At 41.3% G+C, this 20,121-nt stretch overlaps 1 protein-coding gene across 5 annotated transcripts in view; it reads left to right on the top strand.

Annotated features, from left to right (window-relative positions):
- Positions 1-20,121, top strand: part of SMOC1 (SPARC related modular calcium binding 1) — a 125,964-nt gene that overhangs the window by 32,821 nt on the left and 73,022 nt on the right. For all 5 annotated transcript variants that reach the window (XM_090141129.1, XM_090141127.1, XM_090141126.1 and 2 more), the window contains exons 2-3: positions 8,287-8,458; positions 14,767-14,879. In XM_090141129.1, coding sequence (XP_089997255.1) covers positions 8,287-8,458; positions 14,767-14,879 — 285 coding nt within the window. The remainder of the gene's footprint in view (positions 1-8,286; positions 8,459-14,766; positions 14,880-20,121) is intronic.

Here is a 20,121-nt window from a genome sequence, read left to right as displayed (position 1 = left end):
TGAAATGAAGAATCCTCTACTCTTTGAAACAAGTTTGGAACAAGGAAGAAGAGCTGTACTGTTCAGTACAATGTGGTGAAAAGTAATGTTGGGGAAACTCCCATTAGTATTTTTGAGACAAGTTCAAGAGAAGGGTCTCACACTTGTTCTTGAGCAGTAATAGGTTCCACAAAGATTCTAATGGAATTATTGGGAAGGAAGTAAATATAGACAGAGAGGAAGAGTACTATGGAATATATAGCTGGACATAATTCGGTGAACTTTTTCAGCTTGCTTATTCTATCCGCAGTACCCCCAGCTCTTTCAAATGACAAAAAGGGTATTCCTAGGGCTAACTGTAGCCATTTCTGCTGGAGGGAGTACAACAGGGAAAATGAGCTCAGGGAAGTATTCCTTCATAGCTACTTTCTGCACCTACATGGGAAGTTTAATTACAAGAACTCTGCAAAGTCTGAAGCTGACATGAAGTTTGGTGAAGGGTAAGAAAGCATGTACTTGAGTCTTCTACTTGATTCAGGAAAGTCCAAAGGCAAGAGATCATGAGGAGCCTTTTCAGTGGTTTAAGGCACAAAAACTTTCCTGTGTAAGGACAGGGAATGCTTTCCACAAAAATGAGAAGCTGCCCTCTGTTTAACTATACAACTTCTATTCTGCTGCTTTCCTGAGACTTGAGATTCTATACCCTATTACAGTAGAATAGTTAACTTTTCACTTTCTAGTGACAGCACAAAGTTATAATCCTGCTGTACTTGCTGGGGGAAAAGAACAGCCTCAGCTATCGTTATGACAAACTAAAGTAGGGGATATGGCTCCTAAAAGGAGGCTAACTTGGCATAAGTTGTACAGGATGATGTTTTGAAGTCTGCTTTTGTTTTTGAGTTATGCAGAAGACGACTCCTAAACCAGACAGACTAATACAGATTATTAAACAATACAGTTTATTAACGACAACATTCCACCTTTAAGTCAATTGAAGATTTGCCATTGTTTCCTTTGGGACAAGAAATTCATTGCTTGACTATGCAAACATCTGGATTTTCTATCTGGTTCAATGTTATATATAGTAGCACAGCTAATGAGAAGAAGCTAGTCCAAGCTAAACATACCTCCTCTTGTCAATGTGTTTGACGAATTAAATTTAATCTCAAATTTGTTCTAAGCTTGCGTGTCATCTTGGCTACAAGAATAATCTGACCATGAGCATGAGTTTTGACAGAAGCTGAAGTAATGTTATTTCAAAGGAATTAAATCAGATTCTACTTCAATATTGCCAAACTAGAAAGGTTTAGAAATCATGTTAGAATTATAAAATAAAAACTTCTGTTCAAGCATTATGTTCTAGAAATTTGTTTTCCTGCAGTTGATCAGCATACTGATCTGTGACCTAACTACTGATCTAATATGCTGCAACAAGCTACATTTTTATCAAACTGAAGGGACTTTTATACACATACCTGTATCACCTTTTTAAGAAATTCTGTGAAAGAGGAAAGGCTTATTTAAAAAGCTTAAATGAACTTCTTTATGTCTTAGTATGTGGCATTTTCCTTCCCACAAATGAACTTTAGTTAAGCGATTCTACTTACTGCATAAGCTTGCACCTTGATAGCAAAAGAGACTGCTTTAAAAATTTTCTTTCACACTTTAATGGCTTTTCCTTATTTTATTTCTGAAGACAAAACCAAACAAACAACAGAAACAAGAAAAACATAGACAGCCACCCCCCTGCAAAACAACAACCCAACAAACAAAAAATTCAGTAGAGCTTTTCTGGGACTGGTCAAATTCTGAGGCTTTTCTATTCAGCTATTTGTTGTAGGCGAGCCCTTAGAAGACTTTCTTGGCTCTAATCCCTCATCTTCTACAAGCAGAGTACAGCTTCTGCAACATATTTTCTTCACAAGCCGACTCCCCAGACCAAAGTATTATTTCCATAGCTAGAAGTCTTCTAGCAGATGAAGCACGATGCTTGAGCTCTCTCCTTCCTTGTGGGGGCTTGCACAGAATAAAAATTGAGGGAGAGGATGAATGACTGCAGAAACAAGATTTCCAGCCTGTAAAGGGAAAAAACTGTCTTTAATTGAACTCCTACAAATACATACAGAGTTTGTCTGCTTTGTGGTTTGATCACGTATGTTTGCCCAGCATTTACCATCCTCAAGCATGCAGGCTGTGTGCTTTGAACCCATTCTTGTTTGCACAGCTGGGGGCCTGGGGTTGAAACGTAAGTGGTGCTTTAACTTAGGCTAGAACTCTTTGCAGGTGGGATGATTCAAGGAATAAAAGTGTTGCAGTGTTCTTCTCTTATGTCCTACCTGTCTGAGAATGGAGCAGGGCTCTTTTAAAATTTGTTGGGAATGCCTTAAGTTGGGGTTTGAAACTGTAAGGAGGCAGAAAGTACGCATTCAGAGACTGGAACTTATTGAGATGTAGATCATTGAGAAACTTGGGTTTAAAACCTTATCTATCTGGATGAAAGTGAAGTATGTATTTCCAAAAGGGAATATTAAAATCAACTAATCCTTCTTCCCACCACAATACACAGCCATTTTTGCAGGAAGCTGCTTTTGAAAGTTCTTGCTTTTTTTCTGCTAGATAAGATCTGAGGCTGAAGCCCCTGGTCAGCCAATGGGAGCTGTGGTGGCTCTGGCTGGCTGACATCTACATGCACATGAGGGATACTGCAAACCGTGATGGTCCCATCCCTGCCAGAGATTCAAAAGCTTTCAGGTTTTCTTTCTGTGTTTCTAGAAGCCAAACAATTTGATTCTCTGGCTTAGAGCAGGGTCATTGACACCTTTGAGGGCTGCTAGGTTCCATGGCAGGAAACCTGGCTGAGATCCCAAACTTGTGGCTGGAGTTGAAGTTCTTGGGCCCTATAGGCAGCCTGCCATGGGGCTTAAAGTCTAGCCATGATTAAAACAGGGACTTGGCTCCAGTTCTTCCTCCAGTATGGTTGGTTGCACCAGTTTGGAGCTTGAAACCAAGGCATAAATCTGTAAGGTTAAAACTAGGAAATGTTGAAATGATGCTTTCCAACAACAACAAAAATGTCCAGAAGTTTATAGTCTCTTCTAATGTATAAAATGGTATGGTTTTCCTGGGGAATTCTCCCTGGGAAGGACTGGCTCATTTGTAGTAAAGACAGGCCAGTCTGAGTGCTTAGACAAATGGGTGACTGCACACCTAGATTGATAGCTTTTTCCAAAGGTATATTCTAGAGGGTCTTTAAACTTGAAGTCTGCCAAAACTGGAATAGGGCATTGCGTATTCTGTTTCCTCTATCTCTTTACTCCTCATTAATTTAGGCAGCAGCCTGCACTACTGCTGTGAAACAAAGCTGCTAACCAGCTGAGGCACCTCTGGTTTGATCTGCAGTGGACGCTTGTCTTTTAGATTTGTTTTTTAATAGACTTCCAGGTTCTCACGTTTTTGTCACTTGTGTCCCTTGCTCCCTCTTTTCCTTGAAACTTTGCTAAAGCGCTTTGCGCCGTGGCCATTTTTTGCCACCCCTATCACAAAGGGCTGTGCTGTTCTGTTTGTGCTTATAATGTACCCAGATGGTGAATAGAATGAGTGACCACCAAGCTCATTTTCACTTGTGGGGTCAGACCTTTCTCGGCTAAATAACACAAGTGTTCCCAGCTGCAGTGCAGCTGCAGGGAGTCTGCTTTCCTTCACAAGCATTAAAAACCCTTTAATCAGTGTTTGTTGTTTGTCAGCAGTGGTGTTGAGGTGTGGAGAAAAAGAACAGATATGCTTTGTTGGCAAAGTTAACTTTATTTTGACCTCTTATCTTTCCTTTTTCTTTTCAAGTCTGAAGAAGCAGAAAGTAGTTTGGGAAGTGGTTTCTGCAAGCACCTGTGTAAATGTATTTGCTAAAGGAGGAGGTTTATGTCCTTATACAGATACAGCATTTGACATGAAACGATGCTCTGAGAACTGCAGTGAACTCTTTAGAGCAGGGGCTTTCAAATTGATTGGTGTTGGAACAGAGCAGGATCCGTTAATGTAAGCAAATACTGTGAAAATGTAAGCATTGTTGCCTCATTCTAATGTTACTTATGCTAATTTTAGTATGGAGTCTATGTTTAACAAATACCATTTAAATATGGTCAATTACAACATTTTCCTAGAAAATAGATTCTTCCAGCTAGTTTTTGTGGGTTTTGTTATTGCTGTTTGTTTTGTTTTTGCTTCTGCTTCTAATAGTTCTTCTCCCTTGGAGGGAAGGGAGGAGAGAAAAGGACTGATAAGCCCAGTAACACCCTTTCCAGCCTCATTTGTTTTGGATGTCATCTGATCTGAAGGAAATGAGAACATGGGTATCAAGAAGAGGCTTCAAGAAATCTCAGAGCTAAGATAATGATTTCCCTATTCTTTCTGGGTGAGGCTTTGGAATGGTTAGTGCTGCACATTTTTTTGCAGGGTTACTTTTTCCCTGAGTGCAGAACTGCTTACATGGTGTGTCTGTGTGTGTGTGCAGCGCCCAGTATACCTGCACATGTGCTGATCATCCCATTGTTTGCAAAGCCTGTTTGCATGGGAGCCTCGAGGCTGTTAGGACTTTGATTCTATATTCAAGAGTTATAGGACAGTCTGTGTGAAAAGCCCGATACCTGATCTCCTCTCTGAAGGGAGCAGAAATTTGTGGGGCTGCTGCAGTGATGCCAGTGGGGTTGGTGGGCAGCATGTCTGCCTTGCTTATGGCCTTCCCTGTCCCAGTGGTGCCTCCTGTTGCAGCCAAGGGTTCTCTGGGAGCTGCGTCCTGCTCACTCAGAGCAGGGAGGAAGGACTGGAAACAAGGAACTTGTGAATTGTAGTCCTAGCTGTGACAGTGATAGATTTGAGTGCTCTTCCATTTGTTTCCTGCCCCAGATGGGCACACACATTTCAGCATTCATCCAAGCATTTTTCTGCTGTACATTGCTGAGGCTGCTAACAAAGGAGCATTCTTGGAGAGGCAAAATGCTGGAAAGAAAACATCCTGCGTGTGCTGGGAGGGGATGAGCACTCAAGATAACTGTTACCTTAAGTATCTGTGGATGGACTGGGTTGGTGATTGCTTGTGTTACACGAGCACCTCTAGAAATGGTGGATAAAAAGCCACCATTTTGTTATCTGAAAGCTGCCAAGCAGAGGTGAGGGCTCAGAGCCATGGTGGAGCAGGTGTCCTGACAGGGGTGGCTTTGAGCCTTTAGCAATGCCTGCAGGGAATGCAGCCTTGCTGGCAGTTCTAGCTGCTCATGTGGACCCTGATCAGACAGGCACAATCCTGGATCCTTCTGGAAGTTAATGCAAACTTTGCTATTAAAATCTAGTTGAACAAAACAAGCACCATCTTGTGCAGCTACATAAACCATAAACTTTTTGGCAAGGCAGGTGTGGCATCTTCAGTGCCTGGAAAGCACCTAACATGCTGTGTGGGCTCCCTGCTGTAATCCAAATTACGAATGCTAAAAAGGCTTTGATATATATATTTTTTTAGGTGGTTCTTGGCTTCATTTGGGTAGGCAAGGACTTCATAGAGACTGCATTGGGGCACTCTGCATGTTTCCTCAGGCCCTCGTAATTAATCAATGTCAAGCTATTCCTTCCCATCCCTCTGTGAGGAGGCACCCATGGAAAGCTGTCCCATAGCCCTAGTTTCAGCTCATTTGTATTGGCTGCCTGAGAGGGGCTTTGTGTTCCTCATCCATGCCCTCTCTGGGAGCAGAAGCAGTCCTGTCCCATATGGCCCTCTGGCAAGTATTGTGGTGCAGGCAGCAGGAGGCTTAGGTGAGTTTTCAATATGTTTGCGATATGGTTTGATGGTGGAAACTAATGTTCTGTTTTTTGGTGCTCCTCTGGATAGCTCTGTGGAACTCAGTTTCTGACACAAGGAGTTTGCAAAAATGACTTCATGCTGGTAGCTCAAGCCCTCAGAGTCATGATAAATGACAAATATGCCTATCCTTCTGAAGCAGAGTGGCTTCTGTGTTTAACTGAATGCTTAACCACAGCATGTGTACCGTGCTATGCTGTCAGGCACTTCTGCTTTTAAAGTCTGTTTACACAGACAGCTGAAAAGCTTTGCAAGTCTTTCACAGTCTCTGATATTACACACTGGGAGGACGCTTCAGCATCACCAGTCTGCTGCCTGTTGGTGTATGTTTAGAGACACTGGGGATCTTCGCACCTCAAGAGCTACAGAAAAACATGGCTGTACCAGAGTAATTTCAGAGTAAATTCAAGCTAACTTCTGGTAGACACGAACTGGGCAAAAATCTGGTCCGGTTTTACAGTGTTTTTATAGTCTAGTCCAGGTCTCTATAAACCATTTAAAATTGCCTTCAGGTTTAAATTTTCCAATTTCCCATTTGGAACAGGTGTTGCCAGGTTATAGAAAGCATTGCAGAAAGGGAACAAAAACATTTTAAAAACTCTGCTGTTACAAATTTTGGCAAATCTCTGACAGAGGAGGATTGGAAAAAAAAAAAAGTTTGCCCCACCCAAGTTAAAACAAGTGCAGACCTTGCTTACTTTTCCCAGCTGTCAGATTTTAATGGGGTTCTTAGTAACGCATGAGTCTTCAAAAGACCAACCAGTATAGAGCAAATATGTTTTCATATGAAAATATTCAATTTCTCAATTGTTTTTCATCTTGCTTAATTGGGAGGGAGAATGAGAGCAAAGAATTTTTTTTTAAATGTCAAAAAAAAAAATTTCTGAGATGCACATTGCTGGAGTGGTTAAAAACCATCCCAAACTAGGCTTCAGGCAATGTTTTTTCAGCAGCTTTAACCTCAAAGCATGGAGCAGACAGCTTTGTAGGCAACTGTAACACCAAGGTGATTATGGTAGTGACTCACACTTCCCTGTAAGGCATCCAGCTATCAACACACTTGGAGAGCGTGGCTTTGTGCATGCAAGCATGGTGTCAGTCAGTGCCCACTTGCCAGCCAGCTCCAAACTGCAGAGCTCTTAAGTGCTTTGACAGCGTGCTGGGATCGTGGTGTGTCAGAGAGCAGCTCTGCTTCCCTCTGGCTGGAGAGAGGCTTTAGAGATGGAGCTTAGCAAGGGGAAGTGCAAGACAGGTTTAACTTCCCATCCATTTTCCTTGCTTAATCCTCATGGCACTCATTTAAAGTCTGCTGTGAGCAGATAGTTGGGTCTGGGGAAGAAGTGAGGATCTGACTATCTAACCACTAAGCAAGCAGTGAAAAGGGCTGCTACTACACTGTCCTGATGAAACTCTGGGCCAGTGATGATGGAAAAACAAATAGTAATCAGGATCCTTGGGAAGGCAACATGAACTTGGGAAAGAAAGCTGGTTTTGCTGCTGGCTGGGTGGAGTGCAGCTGGGGCTGTAATGGTAAGCCATCACCAGTTGTTGGGCTTTGCAGGGAACAGCTGGTGGAAGGGGAGGGCTTGTCGTTACGTGCATTGTGGCTTTCACTGTCTCCAAAATATAAGGCAGAAACTAGGCTGACTTCAGAGAAGGGAAACAGCAGTGATGTGTGGAGGACATGAGGGTGAGGATCTGGGATGCTGGGATTTCTGTGCTCAGAGACTGATGAGAAAGGAGTGCCACGTGCACGTAGAAAAATAGGTTGCATCTGCATTACATGCTTGGAAAGAAGAGGCATTCAGAAAGATGGCAAATTCAAATCTTCTATGGGAAGTAGTTTTTCAAGTAGTTTGCGGTTAGATTGTCAGCTGGTGACATGGGGAAGCAGCAAAATGTGGCCTTGTGAGTGTGCAGCTCTATGATGCTGCAAGCGGTATCTGCCGATGATATAAGTAATGCTCTAATAAACAAATAAACTGGTGATATAAAGCTGGCCACATCCATGGTTCACCTACAATCTTGATAGGTTGTTTGGGTTCCTCCATCTTTGGTGATGGGTTTCTTGCACCTCTGACTAAAGTTGTCTCGTACCAGATGCTGTTTGTGTCAGGGCACTGGGCAAGCTGGGCTGATGTGACTCAGTATTGCCCTTCCCGTGTGGGTTGTGTTTGGCTTTGCACGTCTTGTGTTTTCAGAGGTGAGGCAGAGTGAGTAATATTTCCCTTCTATTAAAGAAAATGGAATGGCAAAGACCCTTAAAAAATAAAAAAATAAAAAAATGTATGTGTTTCATTTTAAGTTCCCTTCAGGCAAAGTCAGCTTTGGTAGGCAGCTTAAACTGCATTGTAGACTATATTGCTATTGTCAGAAAAACAAAGTGTGCTGTGCTGTGTTTTGGGAAGCAAAACTAATTTTTTCCTCCCACTCTCCATCCCTTTTTTTCTCATTCTCTTCAGTTTTTAATAAGCGACCGTGACAGAGACCCTCAGTGTAACCTGCACTGCTCCAGGTCCCAGTCCAAACCACTCTGTGCCTCCGATGGCAGAACATATGAGTCCATGTGTGACTACCAGCGAGCCAAGTGCCGGGAGTCAAGCCTGAGCGTGACACATCGTGGCCGGTGCAAAGGTAGGTGGATTTCAAACCCCCTTGAGGGGGGGGAATGGCAGTCGTGCCCACTGACAGACTACTTGCTTGAGTTTGGTACCATGCACTGAGAGTAAACTGATTGAAATAATGCATCAACAAGGGCATGGATATCTGAATCCGTGATGTGGGTGACGGGAATAAGAACTAGTGGAATTATCAATGAAAGAGGTCAAAGAAATCAGAGACACCAGAGAAGGCCCCAAATGTGTGTCTGTGGAGCAAAATGAGCTGACTCGTGGAAATGCAAAACCAGATCCTCCAGGAGGAGGTTTTCCTTGCTATTGCACCGGAGAGAAACTGGGATACCTTTGGGCGATAGGAGCCTGGAGTGAGGAACAATGTGTGTGCCCATTAGATGATGTGCAAGCCTGAAAAAGGACCTTTTCACTATTTCTGTACTGAGCTAAATAAGAAGACAGAATGCATGCAAGTCTTTACGTGTCTTCTGCCATTACACCTTTACTTAGAAGTGAGGATATTGTCTTTCTCTCAATTCAGCATTTCTTCTGCGTAGCATAGAGATAAAGCTGCAGCTTTTTATTTTAGGAATGTTGGTGTCTTGTCACACAAACGGTTTACTTCTGCAGTGAAGTGAAAAATCATCGAGTGCATTTTCTGAGAGCACAATTGACTCAGGGGGCAGATGGCACAGATGTTTTTAGCAATTGGTTAAAGTGACAGGAGAAACTCATTAGAATCCCTGTGGAAAGATAAATGGTTGAAAAAGGCTTACTTTTATGATTTTTCTTAGCACTGCTGGGTTGTTTTATGGCAGTTCTCTCCTACAGCAGAGTGGCTTAAATAAAGAAAAAAGAAAACCCCAATTCTACACTGAAACTGGCAAATAAACTGGCACCGTTCAGTCATTTAAAACATAAGATTTGTAATGTGGTACAGCTGTGTGCAAAAAAACTTCTGTTTCTGGAAATGATGAAAATTCTGATTGCAAAACTGTACAGTCTATCATGATTGCAGGGGCTCCCAGGGAAATAACTACTTTTGTTCTCTTAAGCACAGGTGAAGTACACTTTTCCTTTTTGCACACTCAGATAACTGAAATATTTAGCTGAAACTGCTTGTATTCTCCATTCCCTTTTCCCATCACCCTGTTTCACTGCACAGCCACCTAATAACATGATAATGTTTGACAACTGCAAGTCTTGCTTTTAGCCCACTGTCTAACATTTCAGTGAATCTCTCGGAAGTAGAAATAATCTTTTAACTAGTATTTTTAACTTTGCTGGTGCTGCTATAGAAAAGTGCTTTATTCTTCTAGTCATGGTGGGAGTATGTCCTCTGCTTGTGCGTAGAGATCATTGTTCTTGCAAATGTAGACAGCTGCAAAACAGGTGTGCCTAACTACAAGTCTGTATCTTGTATTCTCAATAAGGGAATAGCACCAGTAGTTCTTGAGCACATTCTACCACTGGCAGTGGAGCACTGTGTTCATGCTAAACAGCCTTTGTTCCTCCTGCATGACAAAGGTATTCTACAGAGGAACTCCTGTAGAACTAGAAGGGATCCTGGAGGACATCCTGGTAGACACCATATCCAAGACTTTATTCTTGTGAAATTAGCAGTCTTAACTTGTGCCTCCTTCTCCAGAGGGGAGTGGAAATCTGGTAAATAAAATAAGGAAAAGAGGAAGTACATTGTCCTGGGCCCAGATTACCTTAGGTTCCAACTTCATATCCTGATAACTTGAAGTGTGCTACGCTAAGGCAAGCAGAAGTTTCCATAGTGAGAACAGAACCTTTTGGAATCAGTTTTGCTTTCTTCTCTCTCAAGAAGACTTTAAAGATGAAATCTTGTCATTCCTTCGGGAACTGTAACTTTGATTCAGTGAAATTCATCCAGTACTAAATTATCCTAACTCCTTCCCAACCCTTACAGACACACCAGTCCTGAAGGATTAAAAGTCAAGAATAGCTTAAAATGATCAAACAGTGGCATCCATGACAAATGGAGCCTTGTTGATGAGATTTCAGAGAATCATTCCAGATGGCATAGCTATGTGTAAAATACATTGCAAAGCACATGTACCCAGATCTTTGGTCAGCTGGCCTGGTAAGACCTTATGTTAAATAAAAAAAATTCTACAGGAATGATGGACAAATACTAGTTAAATGAGTCTTGGCAAGCTCTCAAGATTGTGAGTGATTTTTTGGGTATATTGGGTATCTGTGTCTTAAGCACCTAGGTTCAATGTTAACTGGCAATTTGTAGGAACTTGTTTGCCCTGTTTAATTAAAAAAGGAGTTGGGATGTATTCTGAAGTCTTCCCTTTGGATTTATAGTGTTTGGTTTTGAAAAGTGATGGTACAGAACTTGTTCTGCAATTGTAAGTCACTGTGTAGGATGAATCTGCAAGTTACTGATGGGAATTGGAATGGAAGTCTTCAGCCTGTATTCCTGGGAGACCTTGGTGAATGCAACTTTGGCTAGTGTGCTGGAAAGGGGGATCTTGTTGTGACTAGCGATGCGTTGCTTGAAAGGTCTTTTTTCCTCTACCTAATTGTTCTCATTGGGAGGGAAAAATTTTTCTTCTTTTTTCCTGTCCCTTTGCTAGATTAGTGTATTTCATCTTTGAACTTCCTTATTCCTATTGAAGGGTAGAAAAAAATAAGTTCCTCTTTCTCAAAATCTGATATTTTCAATCCTTTTTCAAATTTTGGCATGTTTTTAGATCTGCTCTAAATAAGGTAGGGAGCAGCAGTGGTGTCTGGGTATCAAAGATGCAGCAAAGTATGCCAGCATGGAAGGAAACATGTTGGAGACTGCAGGACTTTAGAAATGAAATGGAAAACAGTGCGGAGTGTGGAAAATGATTGACATTGTGTGAGACAGATGAGCACATTTTTGTAGTTGGCTCAGCTCCCATTTTTGCCTATTTCGTGTAAGAACACGGATCATTGGCTGGAGAAAACGGATATGAATCTGCTGATTTCAGAACAGCTGGACTGTCTTGCATCTGATGGGGGTCTGGCTTGTGTGAGGTGGTTACCTAATGCAACTGTTAATAGTTCAAAAGCTGTTTGGATCAATTTTTGCCCTTTGGGCTTTTGATAAAAACAAATCTAAGTAGCTAGATTTTTGTGGTTACATAGCATAGATTTGCTGCTAACGTTCTGTAGATGCCCAAAGATGTTTTGCTTTGTATTATTAGGATACCTTTAGTCTTCATACCATGATGTTGTGTTGTGTCAAAACTGCCTCTACCTGTTGAAGAGAGGATGCTGGAATTCTTGGGACTTATTCAGGAGTGCACTGTGTATATTATGAGGGACATGGTGGTCTTCTTTGAATAAACTATTCATGGATAAGATCAGCCATGGTAACTAGCCAACTTCATTGCAAAATCCAAAATTACGTGCACCTGTAGTCTGTAGATTAGGCCCCAGATGTTAGAAACATCACGTGTAGTTCAGTCTCCTGGTTGCCAGCTACCAGCCTGAGAATGAATTTTCTTTAAAAGGCAACTTTCTGAGCTGCAGTGAAACTGTCTTAAGTTTGAAGGCATTTAAAATAAAATTATTAAACAGCTTGGCTTTTTGAAAGGTTATCCTGTTTTGTTTTGTTTTTTCCCACCTTACTTATGGAAGGGGAGAAGATGGTCTTTAATCTGAGGTGTGAAACTGGAATGCAGTAATGACATTCTGTTTTGTAAGCTTGGTGTTTGATAATTCTGAGAACATTTTTAAGAAAAGAGAAGAAAAAGTATGTCTTATATTTGGGGTGAGCCATTTGGCAGCTACTTTTTAATGTTTGGCACTTATGTAATATTTATATTTTATAATTAATAAAGCAAAAATAGCAAGGTGAAGTAATCCCACTGAAATCACATGTTGTTGCAAACATTATAAAAATACCAGCCTGTGCAGTGAGGAAGAGAAGGATTGACAGTCCTTTTTAAAAACAAATGGGTAAATGTTGATATTAGAGGCACTATTCTTACTGGAACTGATCTGCGAAACAACAGACAAAAAAGATAGCAGCAGCAGTAGAGATGATTATTCCAAGTCAAGATTGTAAGAGGTCCAGCATGACCCTCGGAAATCAATGAGGGAGGATGGGAGAAATAATTAGTGCTGAGTGTTTGTGAAGAGGAGAAACATTTGCCATCTTCTCTGTGCTTCTTCAGCAACAATTTCTGAGATGATGCCTCTTGAACAAAAGGTTGAGTTGTGAAGGAGGATGTTGCAACAGTGATGAGTTCTTAAACTCTTTATTGTAGTGGTGGTGTGCTACACAATGTGATTCAACTATGTAAAAAGAGAGTTTTCTCTGTAAGGACCTCTTAAAATTGCTAGAAGAGATAGAGGCACTTCATTGTACCATGTTTATACCATCTTCTCCTTATGGTGAGGGCTTGGTTTTGTGTGCATTAGGCGAATTGAAAAGGGATTGGAGATGACAGTCCTCTACCTGGACTCCTAGCATCTTCATGCTAGACGGGTATCACAAAAGGTTTGTTCCTACCATCATGGTGAAGCATGCAGTTTCAGTTATGTAGGTACTGCTGTGCACGAGGGTGAAGTGCACAAGCACTGATGTGGATGCTATGTGGAAGTGCTTTATATTTCTTTTTTGTAATAATGTCCTATGTCATGCCAAGCAAGATTAGACTCCTGGGCTTGAACAGGAAATCTGCAGGTGATGGTTAGATATTCCAGTTAACAGCATTGCCAGTGCTTCTTCTCCAGCAAAAGTAACTAGCATGTAGCTTGCAAACCTGTCCTCCACTGGAGGTGTGCAAACAGAGTCTGACTGTCTGGATACTTTTGCATCCAAAAATTGAAATTTCAGCCTTCATGTTGTATCAAGGCTAACTTAATCAGCAAACAAAAAAATAAAACCTACTACTGCTTCTCAAAATTCAGTGTAAATTTAAGACAGTCTTTACACTCTGTAATAATCTTAGTCTTTTTGTGAGTTCACCTTAGGTCCACCTGAGATCAAAGGCCCACTTGCTGAGGGCGTTGTGCAAACCACTGGCAAACAAGTTACAGTGTAAACATGGGAGTTATACAGGGTCAGTGGGGATACAAGGTCATAGGGAGGTGGGGTCTCTGGTTGTTGGTCAATGGCAGAACTGTTGCAGGCCTTCTTGCTTTGTAACCCAACACTTAAGCTACAGATATCTGTGCTGAATAGTTTGCTGCAAATATTGATCTTGTTTTTTTTCCGAACAGAAAGGGCCTGATTTCCATAATTTCATAAGACTTTTTAAATACTTTTGGGGGAGTGTTTTAATGTGATACATTTAAAATGAAATTGCATAGACAATATTAGCAAGCCTGAATCTTAGTCTCTTGACTCATCAGTTGTATGAAGTTCTCATCTTGAACACTTTTTTTAATACTTAAAATCTTTCAGTCTGTGGATTTCCGTAAAAGAAAGGAGGTGCTGCTCCCTGTCAGTCCCATAGAAGCAGATGTTTGCTGTTTTCCTCCTTTACAGTCTGAACAGCAGTACTGTTAAACACTGTGCTTTTGAATGTAAACACAGAGTTGATCTATATCTCTATGGGACAGAACTCTCCTTTTTGACCCATCAGTCAGTCTTATCTGGGCCTACATTCTGTTAAGGTGCACTAAAGCTGGAAGGGTTTAAGGTCATGCTACATGCAGCCATCAGCTGAAATAAGTGCAGAACTGAATTTTTAACCCCTTCAAGCTCAACTCACAGAGCAACATTTCTTCTTGCTGGCAGGGAGCTGTTATGAGGTGGTGTAATGCATTCCTAGCTATAAGCTATGGGACTAGAGGTAGAAGATGGGTTTCAGTAAACCACAGACAATGACACATCTACTTTGTCATGACATGAGGGTGAAAGCTTAGCTGGTTAACTGGTTATTTTGGCATCTAACTGGGAGAATTGCTCAGAGAATCTTTGCTTTCACATTGTTCATTTCTCAGCTTAAATTATTTGGCTTATGCTCAGTTACAGGCTGCTAACAGTTGAACAAACACAACTTCCTCCAGAAGGACCTTTCACTGTGTAAATATTATACATGGAAGAAGCCTCTAATGTAGATGACCGTAAATGCTGCTGCTAAGAGGAATTAGGCAGCTCTTCATTAATTGTTTCAAAGCTTGATGCTATAGATTTGTATTTGGGAGTCATCACTGCTAACTCCATAGCTGCATTTTAATGTGTAGATAATGGTTGTTGATGTCTTTTTTTTTTTTTTTTTTCTTCCTCTCAGCTGTATCGTGCACCTGGTAGCTATGAAGAATCCAAATGGTTATTTGCAGTCTAAGTGGGGTTTGCTTCTCTTTTTGTAGATGCTGGCCAAAGCAAGTGTCGATTAGAGAGAGCTCAAGCATTGGAACAGGCAAAGAAGCCCCAGGAAGCAGTCTTCATCCCAGAATGCAATGAGGATGGATCATTCACGCAGGTAAAGGTTTTCTTGCCTTCCTTCAGTAAGGCTATTAGTGATTGCAGGGGATTTACTGTTAAGATGTGAGCTAAGTGAGGATGGCAATGTGGGTACACAGCCTGATTACTAAAGTGAAGGTGCTGAAAGCTGAGGACTTTAACCAATAGGAAACTTTGATTCAGTCAATGTTTGTACCTTAAGACACATGCATTTGTGATGTCATCTACCTCCATTGTAGCACAGAAGCAAATCATCTAAGCTGGAAGTTGCTGGGGAGACCAGGTTTTCTCTTAAGATGAGCTGAAAAGTGCATTTTAACTCAGGTAGTACCGGGTGAACCAAGCTCACTCTTCCTTTACCTGTGCTTCATCTTTCTCAGCATAAGAGTGGTCTACTGAGCCTCTTCCCTCTGTATGGCACTTGTTGACATACTCTTGCTTCTTATTCTTTGCCCTGTTGTGGCTTGAGGATCTAGAAAGGAAGTGCTGAGAATTGTTTAGGGTTTCTGATTCTTAAGTGGTTACTTACTGGAACTAAGTGGTGTGCTGGGTCATAGACTGTTACATAACGTTGCTTTTCTTGAGAAGCAGTTATCCCAAGCAGGGATAGCAGGAGAGGCTCATTGTTTGTTGGCCTTTAATATCTGTGCAAAATCAGTAGTCAATTGTGATCACTGAAAATCTTTTGCAAATAATTCAACTGGGAGAGGTCCTGCAGGCTCCCAAAGAAGTTGGAATAGTTGTGGCAAAAGGAAAGCACTCTCGAAGGAAATTTGGAGAGGAAGAGTGGTCTGCTAATCATAAAACAGTTTGGGTTGGAAGGGACCTGAAGGATCACGTAGACACCTTTCACTTTGATCAGGTTGGTCAAAGCCCCTTTGATCAGGTTGCTCAGAGCCCCATCCGACCTCGCCTTGAACACTTCCAGTGATGGGACATTGCCAATGCAGGGTAGAAATGTGCAGCATTATTTGGCTCTGTTACCATTGGCATTTTGAATAGTGTTCTAGTGCTGGATGTTAAAAACGGTTCGTGTGCTGTTCCCTGGCAGATAGGAAACATAAGATGTTTGCTCATCATGGCAGATCTCAAAAACCCAAATTCTGCATCTTTGGTGGCTTTTTGAGCTTGGGTAAATCACACAACATTTTGTTGTAGCTTCCCTATGTCTAGCACTGTTCCAGATATCTTGTATCCCTGAGAAATCTGAGGATTTGGTAGCTGCTTTTTGCAAAGTCTTTGGAGGGTTTTAAAAAAATCCAAAATAAAATCAATATTGGCTTCAAAAAGAAGAGAAGCTCAGAAAGCTTTGGGGCTGGTTCAAACACTTTGCAATGCCTGGGGAAAAAGGAGGGGAAAGATTTTTTTGTGATAACCCATGAAAAGTCTGTATTCCCTCTTAGCCTTACCCTCCCATTATCTGTTGCGTGGGAGTGTTTTTGTTTTGTTGTTGGGTTGTTCTTTTTTTCATGGTAAAGTGGGGAAAGTTTTATCCATTGTGCCAACTCTACATACTTCTTTGGAGCAGCATCATATTGATGTGCAGCATGGAGCATCTTAGGAAGCTGGGAATAAGAGATATGGCTGTGGTTTCTTAAAATCTGACTGCAGTCTCAACCAATTGTTGAAATTGGATTTTGTGCAGAGTTGCTCAGGTTATGTTGGCACTGGAATGGAATACTTATAAGAATCTAGCATTGCAGCCAACTGATTGTTGCGTGTTGAGCTTCATAGTTCAAGAAGAAAGGAGTAAGGGAAGCTGACTTGTCAGTGTTTGTCAGCTGTCCATCAGCCTCTTGAAGATTAAAGTAGGGGATGCGGGTGAATCTTAATAAGCTAGAATGAGGGCAAAGTTGATAAAGCTTTATTTTAGACAGGCTTAGCTGGTAGATGGGTGCTGGCATCTGGACTGTGGAGCAGTTATTGGGCCTTTTTTCTGCACATTCCCTGGCCAGTGTGGTTTGCCAGTGTTCTCAGCAGCAGCATGAAACTGTTTAGAAAAAATTGTGTATTCTGATCTGATGGCCAAGTGATGTTTCACATTCTTCCTTTATTTAGTTCTATCTGTTGTGAACATGAAAATTCTTTTGTTTTACCTGGCATGTGGAGGAAAGCCCGTGATCCTTTTGCAACTGGCATTAACTGAAATTCATATCATTCCTTGGATCTTAACGCCCTGTGTTCCACATACCTCAGGAGCAAGCTTCATCAGTTGTATTGCAACATTTAAGGTCGTTGTCCCTGCCGAAGATGTGAATGAAAAACAATGGCTGAGGAAGCTAACTGGTTTCAATCTGCATTTGAGCCAAACATTTTAGTTTCTGGTTCAAATTAATTTAACTAAAAAGCATGATTAAAAAGTAGAATTTTGGTAAACAGCATAAACAGCTTTTGCTTCCAGCTGCTCACAAATAGATCTGGTCTGCTGGAGGTTGCTTGGACACTGCATCTCTTTAGCAGAAAATTGGCACCCCCAGGTTCTGCTCTGCAGAAGAGCTGTGTAGGCTGGTTCTTCAAGTGCCTGGGTCTTTCAGAAGTCAGATCTGTGATGTTATTAGTTTATTCTGGTTCAATACCTTCTGAGTAGCTCCATTCAAACTCTAGAATCTCATCTGGAAGCTTACAACAGAGTAGCATCTCTCAGTGATGTTTTAGGAGGAATATCCACTAAGATCTTCAGTTTTGGTTCCCTGTCCCAATTAGAATCTAACCAGTTACACACATTATATACCGTGTACTTGGAGTTGCTTGGGGAAGATTTTTCAGCATTTTCATCCCTGTCATGTAACTTTTATTGCAGACATTTTTAAGATGAAAGAAAAATTTTGATGAGGGGGATAAAATATGCATGTGTATACATAGAATATCAGTTACAGCACTCACAGATCTTGAGCTGAGCCCCTTCCTTGTAGATGTATACATAGCATGTAGATGTTCAGGCCAACATTGCTGTCTTTGCCATCAGACTTCAAAATATCTGGTTTTGTTTCATTATTGAGTGGAAATTCTTGCTCCCACAAGAATTTCATGACACAGAAACAGCGCAGGTTTGGAAACTGCTTTTGGTAGTGCCAACAGTATGTTCACAGAACCTACTTGATCTTTACCAGATGGAGCTGTTGACTTTATTTCATCATCATCCTCTTGATTAGAAACCAAATTGCTATAATTTGTTGCACTATGAGTGAATGCAGAAAACAGTGCTAAGTGAGGCTTTTTGAGGCAGCTCATATCTACACTTTCTAGCTCCTTGAATTTCAAGCAGAACAAAGCTGATTGAGTTTGGGGGCTGGATCTACCACACTTTGGTTGAGTCTGTAGGCTCAGGAACCAGGGCTTAGCTGCTCTGGTGCTCTGCCCCCTGCAATGTGTGCTGCGTAGGGAGCAGCTGGCAAGGGGGACCTTGCTTGTCTTAGTTCCTTCTGCTATCCTGCAGAAGAACTGGCTCAAAGACCAAACTGTAGTAACAGTGATAGAAGGGAGGAGAGCAAAGACTTTGCTTTGTTTTATGTTTAAACACTTTGAAGGTGTCTTATGTGTCTTATGTGCATTCCTATGGACTCCTTTCATAGCCTGCAAAATCTAGATTGAAAAGAAGTATTGCCACCAGTTATATTGATGGATGTCCAATGTTCCTAGTCAGAACTGATTATAATAAATTTTGTGTACTGCAAGAAGGGGGGCAGCCACCTGTTAATTCCTTATTTTTTGTAACTGTACCTATGCACCATGTCCATTACTTCCCTTGTTTTAGGAGTCCATGTATTGCCAAGACCTTATCAAGCCTCCCTTTTAGTACTGCTTGTACATCTAAAAATATAATGTGGATCTTCAGTGTGGAAGAGGTGGTGGCATTGAAGGCACAATAGAATGACTGTATATAGGGACAGACCTGGTAAATTACTCTGGAGAGTGCAGTAAGGCTATTTCTCCATTTTCCAGTCGCTGTGTGAGGAATATTACTTATATAACAAAAGCTCTCAGTGATTAATCAATAGTAATATAAGCAGGCAGATAAAATTTGAGTTGTTCAGAACATAAGGATGCTTGTTTGATAGGAGTAATTTGATAAATTGTACAGAACTGAGGTCATGTACTGTTGTGCAGAATTGGACATGGCTAAAACCAGTTTCAGTTCCCAAGACTGGCTCTCTCCTTTTTGTTGTTATGCTGTGTTTTGCATAAATGCCATTCCCTTTCCATGCTGCACTTAACCTGCTGTGATCTGTTCTTCATAAACAACAGGCTCTATTGGGTAATCTGCGCACTTTCTTTTGCTGCCTAGTGCCATTGGGCTTGTTGCCATGGGTTGAGAGAGACTTGCATTCTTCATAGTTTTCCCCCAAGCGTTTTTTTTTTTTTTTTTTTTTTTTTTTAGAAAAGGTTGCTGAGGTTTTAAACAGAATCAGTTTCAGACAAATGAATATGAACATGAATAATTTTAACCTTACTCTGAGGGTATAGTCTTGTGTGGCTTTTTGTGATGTCTTGCTGTTTTGCCACCTCCTTCCACTGCTTAGCTTTGTTTTTTTCCTTTCAAGTCTGCCTGTGAGCAGCTGACATATAAATACATATATTTATGGCATTTCTTCAAGGAAGAACCAGTCTAGAGAGCAAAGAAGAAGATTTTTAAAACATGAGTGGGAAACCTTATGGAAAGTGACAGTATAAGATCATTCAATCCTTAATATTAAGAGTCACTTTTTGCTTCTGAAAGAATTAATGTGATTTTAGCTGGGGATTGCTCTCCTGCTTAAAGTGATACCTGTGCAGAGTGTGTCTGCTGGCAGTACTCTTGAACATGGCTGACATGCTTTCGCCACAAATCACTTTTCCCTAATTATATTAAAAGTGAAATCGCCGTGAAACAAATGTTTCCTGAACAGTGCATAGATGTGAGAAAAGGTGCCGCAGAAAGCCTTGGTGGGAATATGGGAATGTGTCTGCACAATGTCATTTGGGAAGAGTTAAATGTGAGCAGGGAACAGAAAAAGTAACGGTTTAAGGGACTGAAATCCCAAAGAAGCTCAAACTTAAGGTGTAGACTAGTTGCTCCCTAAAACTGTCAGTAGAAGAAAGGCAGGCTTCAGACAGTAGTCAGCTGACAGCCTGGAAGAAAGATGGACACAGTCCAGGTCTAAACAGTCCTGCGAGATATTTAAACCAGAGCAGAGGTGGGGAAAGGAGAAATAACCAGCCCCTTGATTCACCTTTGTCAAAAGGCTGAGAATGGAGGATGTGGCCTGCTTGTTAAGAAGTTG

This window comes from Phasianus colchicus, chromosome 5 (genome assembly GCF_987193195.1).
Source record: "Phasianus colchicus chromosome 5, bPhaCol1.hap1.1, whole genome shotgun sequence".
NCBI lineage: Eukaryota > Metazoa > Chordata > Aves > Galliformes > Phasianidae > Phasianus > Phasianus colchicus.
Note: the sequence above shows the minus strand (reverse complement) of the source record. Positions and strands in the feature narration are given on the sequence as shown.